The sequence below is a fragment of the Dama dama genome, chromosome 23 (genome assembly GCF_033118175.1).
Source record: "Dama dama isolate Ldn47 chromosome 23, ASM3311817v1, whole genome shotgun sequence".
NCBI lineage: Eukaryota > Metazoa > Chordata > Mammalia > Artiodactyla > Cervidae > Dama > Dama dama.
In genome coordinates, this window is record NC_083703.1 from 38,810,881 (window position 1) to 38,818,506 (window position 7,626).

Consider the following 7,626-nt stretch of genomic DNA (forward strand, 5'->3'; position numbering starts at 1 on the left):
GGGTCCCCATCTCGCCACTCCTAGGGATCCCTGAAGACTTACTGGCCAGAGCATGACATGCACTACTGCCACACACCTGACTTGGTGCAGTCATGCTGCTAATTCGTCATCTCAACCAGCAAGCCCAGGGGGTAGCAGACATATCACTGTCCCCACAGTGCAGAGGGGGAAACTGAGGCCCCCGGAGGTTAGGAACTGTCCCCAGTGAAGCCAGAAGCCCTTTGTCGTAGAGCTTCACTCACTGAGGCCACTTCCTGAGAACAACATCCTGCCAGAGGGCAGCAAGGCTCCCACAAAGGGAGGAATGGGATACTCAAAAACTGAACTCGAGGCCCATGTGAACAGGGTGTAGCTGTCAGAGGCCAAATGAACATCCTGAGAGGCCAGTGCTCTGACCTCAGAACCTACGGGGAGTCTGTTGCTTTCCTGTTCTCTTGTTTCTTTCTCTCCTCCCACCTGTGTGACTAACCTTAACTGCCTCCCTTTCTTTCCACTCCTCCCATTCTGTAAGTACCTGAAATACAGAATTGAAAGTCTACTTATACACATTCGTCTTGTTGATTGCCTCAAGGTAAAAGTTCTCCGTTAAACCAAGTGAATTCACTTTTAAACCAGGTGAGTTTAATCTTTTATGTCTTTTGAAAACAAAACTAAAAACCAATTATGTTGCTCTGTAACTTTCAGGCTGTGGACTCTGGGCAAGTTACCTTCCTCCTTTGTAAAATGGGCATAATAATAGCACCTATTAAAAAAATATATAGCACCTATTGTGCAGATGAAATTAATTGATACATACAAACAGCTTTATTTTTTTTGCCTTCTTTTAATAACTTTATTGAAATCATAATTCAGTTCAGTTCAGTCACTCAGTCGTGTCCGGCTCTTTGAGACCACATGAACCGCAGCGCGCCAGGCCTCCCTGTCCATCACCAACTCCCGGAGTCCACTCAAACTCATGTCCATTGAGTCGGTGATGCCATCCAACCATCTCATCCTCTGTCATCCCCTTCTCCTCCTGCCCTCAATCTTTCCCAGCATCAGGGTCTTTTCCAATGAGTCAGCTTTTCGCATCAGGTGGCCAAAGTATTGGAGTCTCAGCTTCAACATCAATCCTTCCAATGAATACCCAGGACTGATCTCCTTCAGGATGGACTGGTTGGATCTCCTTGCAGTCCAAGGGACTCTCAAGAGTCCCAACTCTTGACTTCTCCAACACCACAGTTCAAAAGCATCAATTCTTCAGTGCTCAGCGTTCTTTATAGTCCAACTCTCACATCTATACATGACCACCGGAAAAACCATAGCCTTGACTAGACAGATCTTTGTTGGCAAAGTAATGTCTCTGCTTTTTAATATGCTGTCTAGGTTGGTCATAACTTTCCTTCCATAATTAGCATACCTTAAAATATATCCCCTCTTTTTTTAAAAGGGGATGATTTTTTTTAGTATTTTTATTTATTTATTTGGCTATGTTGGGTCTTAGTTGCAGATAAATAAATATATAAACATAGATAATCCATTTCTGAATTTGACACTGTTAACTCATAAGGTATATTTTGCGAGGGGGAGGCCACACCTTAAGGCTTGAGGGATCTTAAGGAATTGGGACATGGAAGTGAAAGTACAGAGTCCTAACTCTTGAACAGCCAGTGAATCCCCATGAGGGACTTTTGAAAAGCAGGATAACAATCCATGTCAAAAAGACAAGCTGAAAAATCAGTCATGGTAGAATGAAAGACCATCTCACTCTGACATACATTCTAAGACATGCAGCTTTACTGAAGGCTCACTGACTAAGAGGGAGAAAATATCTGGAGTCTACCGCAAGTAAAAAGTAGTCTAGTATACCTTTTTTTTCTTTACAGAAACAGCCAAATATGCCCTGAATTAAACTGCTTCTAATTCCAAGGTCAGCACAGGGACCCTATTCTCCAACTCAATGGTACTTCCTCCTCTGCAGAGAAAAATGCTGCAGACGAAATATTTGAAAAGGGTATTTTCACTTTAAAAGTTATTTTTATCTCATTACATTTCTGGAGAGCAGCATTCACTTTAAGCAACTGACACTCTGCACAACAGACCCTGGTATAGCAAAGCACTACAGAGATCAAGGTGGAAGAAACCTCAGGGTGAGACTCAGCCCAAATCAACAGTGTCCACAGTTGTTTGCACAGGAGGAAATCTGTCCTTTGAGAATTCCAGTTGGAAAAAATATTGTGTTCAGTTGCTAAGTTGCCTCCGACTCTGCCATTCCATAGACGGTAGCATGCCAGACTTCCCTGTCCTTCACTATCTCCTGAAGTTTGCTCAAACTCATGTCCATTGGGTCAGTGATGCCATCCAACCGTTTCTTGATCATAATACCTCTTCCTTGGAAAGCCCATTGTCTGTGTGAGCTGGGCATAGTATCTTCTTCTGTGAGCTTCTCAGTTCTCCACTTCGCTCCATCATTTCTGACCCTAGTAACGCAGGCACCTGAACGTGGAAACCGGTGTAGACAGGATGTCTCAAGGGTTACCTGAAGACAAAGTGGCAGTGTCTTTCGTACCAGCAGGAGAGGAACCGCTGCCTGGAGAGCTTGCCCTGCAGCCAGAAGGTTTTCCAACGACATCAAGAAAAAGCAGACTCTGAATATTCATTGGAAGGACAGATGTTAAGGTTGAAACTCCAATACTCTGGCCACCTGATGTGAAGAACTGACTCATTTGAAAAGACCCTGATGCTGGGAAAGATTGAAGGCGGGAGGAGAAGGGGACGACAGCGGATGAGATGGTTGGATGGCATCACCGACTCAATGGACATACTGCTGCTGCTGCTGCTGCTGCTAAGCCGCTTCAGTCGTGTCTGACTCTGTGCGACCCCATAGACGGCAGCCCACCAGGCTCCCCCGTCCCTGGGATTCTCCAGGCAAGAACACTGGAGTGGGTTGCCATTGCCTTCTCCAGTGCATGAAAGTGAAAAGTGAAAGTGAAGTGGCTCAGTCGTGTCCGACTCTTAGCGACCCCATGGACTGCAGCCTACCAGGCTCCTCCGTCCATGGGATTTTCCAGGCAAGAGTACTGGAGTGGGTTGCCATTGTCTTCTCCGCAATGGACATGAGTTTGAGTAAACTCCGGGAGCTGGTGATGGACAGGGAAGCCTGGCGTGCTGTAGTCCATGGGGTCGCAAAGAATCAGCAACTGAACTGAACAGAGTAACGCGGGCACCTGAACGCGGAAACTGGTGTAGACGGGATGTCCCAAGGGTTACTTGGAGACAAGATGACAGCGTCTTTCGTACCAGCAGGACAGGTACCGCTGCCTGGAGAGCTGGCTCTGCAGCCAGAATGTTTCCCGACGACGACGTCAAGAAAAACCAGACCCTGCCTCGCTCTCCCACAGCGTCAATGTGGAAGCAGGGGGACGTCTGCCACGTCTCACCAGGAAAATTCCCTCTCCTGGTGCCCTCCCCCGCCAAGGGCAACGAGTGCTGAGTTTTGGGACGGTGGCGTGGCAGCGCCCAGCGCTCCGACGGGACATGCGCGGCTGAGGGTCCGCAAGGTACTCAAGCCGGGGATCCTGCTTCCCGACACTCCCGCCGCAGAGGACGGCGGATGAGAGGAAGGGGCTCAGGCCTCCAAACCCCGTCCCGGGTGGTGATGCCGGGGCCAGCTCTGGGCGGGGGCTCTTGGAAGTGGCCCCTTTCCAGCCCGCAGGGCAAGGAGACGATCTGGTCAGTCGGGTCCTCCCCAGGCCCCGCCAGAAGTCACGCTCTCTGGCGGAGTAAGGGCGGCGCTCGGCGCTCGACTCCCCGTGCCTGGCAGCGGCCGGGCTCTGCGCTCGAGGCATCGCGCCTGGCCCCGCCCCGGGCGGCGACGCGCACTCGGCGGCGGCGGCGGCGGCGGCGGCCCCGGGACTCAAGCGCTGCGAGCGGAGGCCGCGACCGACCGGCAGGCAGGCGCGGGGGATGTCGAGGCGCTCCAAGGTGGTGTTGGGCCTTTCGGTGCTGCTGACGGCGGCCACCGTGGCGGGCGTGCATCTGAAGCAGCGCCAGGACCAGCAGGTCGGTGTCCCGGGCCCGCGCGGTTCGGGCCTGGGGCCTGGCTCCGTGTGGCGCCTCTTTTCCTCTCCTTTCCTCCCTCCTCCGGGGCCGGGGACCCCCTCCCCCGCCCTTGGGAGGAACGGTCCTGGGGGTGAGGGGGTAGTCCCCGGGTACACTGGGCTCAGAGACGCCCCCCACCCCGGCCCCCGGGCCGCCGGGGTCGGAGCGCGGGAGGCGGACTGTTCGCGCTGTGTCTCTCAGCTCTCGCGTCTTCCTTTTCCCAATCGGTCAGCGTGACTCCCGGGAGCAAGCCTTGGCCGCGAGCTCGTAGGGAAGAAAGAAGAGGAAGCGCAGCTCTTCGTGGGCCTGAGGGTCGAGCGCCGGGAGGGGCGGGGGGCGGCGGAACCCGGGTCTCCGGGTGTGGGCGCAGGCAGCGGTGGGAGGGGGAGGTCGGTGCGTGTGCTGGTGGTGCGGAGATGCTGCCGGCGAGGCCTCTGTCCTGTTCCACGCTCTGGAAATCAGGAGACGAAGCCGACGGTGGTATTGGGATTTAGCGGAGGGAATGGAATGATTAACGATGATAGGACACCGAGGAGATGAGAGATTTGGGCTTAAAATAGGGCTCTAAGGGACTTCCCTGGTGGCTCGGAGGGTAAAGAATGTGTCTGCAATGCGGGAGTCGTGGGTTCCATCCCTGGGTGGGCAAGATCCCCTGGAGGAGGGCATGGCAACTCACTCCGGTATTCTGGCCTGGAGAATTTCCATGGACAGAGGAGCCTGGGGGGCTACAGTCCGTGGGGTCGCAGAGAGAGTCCTGCACGACTGAGCAACTAAGACAGCTAAGGGGTAGCTTTCCGAACATAGGCAGGAGGCTTCCTTCTCTAAGAAGGAAAAGGTGGTGATGGGAGGAAATTTGACAAGGGGGTAGAGGATGCTGTATTGAATGTAGCTCTGAGGTCAGGGAGCAGGGGTTTTTTCCGAGTATAGAGTAAGGCTGGGCGCAAGCTTGGTTCTGATCTCCAGCTACACGTGCCAATGTTCCTGGGAAATTTGTTGTTTTTTTTTTTAATACCGTGAAACCGCCTGGGTCCTGCTCCAGACCTGTCAAATCAGAATCTCTTGTGGGTGTGGATCGCGCTGAAGTATGTTTTAAAAGCGATTCAGGGGTTCTAACATGCAGCCAGGGTTGAGAACTGATGTTGGAATGTGAAAAGTGGAAGATTTAGCTATTTGGAAGTTAGAGGTGAAGGTTGACCAGAATAACTTGTGTTTGTTGTACCTCCAGTCATTCATGTGGCTTACTTCCTGGGAAACAGGACATGTGATTTGACATAGTTAGGTGTGTTGGAAGGTTCAGGGAAGCAAGAAATAAACCAGTGGTTGGCGTGGTCCCCCATTGTTTCCTGACTGTATACCACATACCAGGCGCTGTAGGGAGCACTCATCCTCACAGGAAGCCAGCAAAACTGGCAGTACTACCCGAGGAGTAAAAACTGCACCAGGAGCCAACTTCCAGCTGTAATTTATGGTAATGAAGAGGTCTGGGTGGTCAGCACAGTTGTCAACCGGAATTCCCAGGAAGGGTGTGCCAGGCAGTTGGCACAGATCTTGAAACTTGGGGGGAAAACTAGCAAATGATGGATGGAGAACAAGAACTCAAGCTACGTGCCAAAGTCTGAGAAAGGAAGGGAGGACCTCAGAGTAGGTATGGAAGGTGTGGGCTTCAGGAGTTGGGTGCGGTGTGTAAGTGTGTCCTGACGGAAGGCACACAGGACAGGAGCTGGGGAAGGAAGATAGAATGAGAGCTTCCGATTCTATCTGGAGATCTGGCCCAGAGCGCAGGGTTCAAGACAAGTGGGTTTCAGTTGTGTTATCAGTCCCAGGACTCTTAAATTTCCCAGCTCCCTGATAATGGGAACTGAGGCTCCAGGCCTGGAGGAGGGCCAGCACCAAGGTATCTGGTGAGTTGTTAAGGTAGACATAATAGTAAATTGAAAAACCAAAGACAAGCAGATCTGTAACTTGGTGCTTGTTGATGAATTGCAAGCTGGCCTTGCAGATGGAGATACTTCTCTGGTAGTTTATTTGAAAGAGGTCTGGTTTAAAATTAAAAAAACAAAAACAAAAAAACATACCCAGGTCCTGTGCCCTGCCCCTGTTATTCTGCCTCACAGGCCACTGTTATGAGAGTATTTAATGACCTGTAAACTATAAAATGTTAGTTATTAGTAATGACTGGATTGATGCTTTAGAAAGTCATCTTAGATGCCACATTCATATTCTGGAATCTTCTGTCATTAGTGTTTGTGAAAGTAACTGCCATTGCTGGCCCTTTGTTTTTCCTCTGGTGATAGCTTTCTTTTTTTCCCCTTCTCTGCCCATTAGGTAGTTGATGGTAATTCTGTGTAATTTTTACTTATTCTCTTTACGTAATAGAACAAGTCAGGTTCTTTACTTTCTCGCATCCTTACACTTTGTTCAAATATTAGTACTTTTTTTCTATGATATTTATTATTCAGCTAAGACAGTTGCTAACAGGAATGTAGTTCACAGTTACTTTAACTCTCATCAAGGTTTTTTTTGAGGGGGCGGGGGACATAGGTGGCCTCTGTGGGGTCTTTGTTCCCCAGCCAGTGGAAGTGCAGATTCTTAACTACTGGACCACCAGGGAATTCGCTCCTCAAATTTTTATTTAGCTCTCTTTCTTTTTTTCTCTTCTGTTTTTGTTTGTTTTTCACTTTTTTGTTTTATTTATTTTTTCCATTGCTCTCAAATTTTAAAGTGTCATATATCAACTAAACTGAAATTCAGTACAGTGGCAGTTTTTCTTTTTTTTTAAGGAGATTTAATTTTGGCTGTGCTGGGTCATTGTTGCTGTGCTCGGGCTTTCTCTGATTTCGGGGCATGGAGGCTACTCTTCATTACAGGTTGCAGTCCTCAGGCTTTTCACTGCGATGGAGTACAGACTCTAGGGCGTTGAGGCTCATCTGCTAAATAGTGGTACACAGGCTTAGTGTTGCCCTGAAGCATGGGGAATCTTCCCAGCAGAAGCAGGGATCAAATCTGTGTCCCCTGCATTGGCAGGAGGATTCTTACCCACTAGACCACCAACGGAAGCCCCAGTTTTTAATTTTTAATTGTTATTTACCATATTTGTATCAAACAATGTGGAATTTCCTAAAAGACCATAAGAAGTCTGTAATAATACTATGGCACTCTTCCAAGTTAATTTTATAGTTTCTTTATTACATTTATACAGTAAATTAAAATAGTAATTGGGTAGTTGGAATCTAAAAATTTTAAGTGTATCTAAACAGTGTTTTAGATTTGAATGATGCAGGGATGGGAACTGCCTGTTCCAGTTTTACTGAAATCTCTTTCTTACATTTTTAGAGGCTTCGTGATGGAGTGATCAGAGACATTGAAAGGCAAAATCGGAAAAAAGAAAATATTCGTCTTTTGGGAGAACAGATTCTTCTGACTGAGCAGCTTGAAGCAGAAAGAGAGAAAATGGTGTTGGCAAAGGGATCTCAAGAAACGTGACTTGAAGTGTGTGTGAAGTATTGATGAAAGAGACAGCATTCAATGTGTATGTTGATGGAGAAC

General features: G+C 49.1%; 1 protein-coding gene across 1 annotated transcript; it reads left to right on the forward strand.

Annotated features, from left to right (window-relative positions):
• Positions 1–3,862: 3,862 nt before the first annotated feature.
• On the forward strand, positions 3,863–7,565 carry LOC133044750 (protein PET117 homolog, mitochondrial). Its single transcript, XM_061126416.1, has 2 exons — positions 3,863–4,041; positions 7,414–7,565. Exons 1-2 carry the CDS (start codon positions 3,946–3,948, stop codon positions 7,561–7,563), a joined length of 246 nt encoding a protein of 81 aa, XP_060982399.1. The 5' UTR covers positions 3,863–3,945; the 3' UTR covers positions 7,564–7,565.
• The last annotated feature ends 61 nt before the right edge of the window (positions 7,566–7,626 follow it).

Bases quoted from the DNA above. Each gene is read 5' to 3' on its own strand.
- LOC133044750 (XM_061126416.1), top strand. From the start codon at position 3,946: ATGTCGAGGCGCTCCAAGGTGGTGTTGGGCCTTTCGGTGCTGCTGACG. The intron at 4,042-7,413 runs GTCGGTGTCCCG...TTACATTTTTAG, and splicing joins AGCAGCGCCAGGACCAGCAG to AGGCTTCGTGATGGAGTGAT.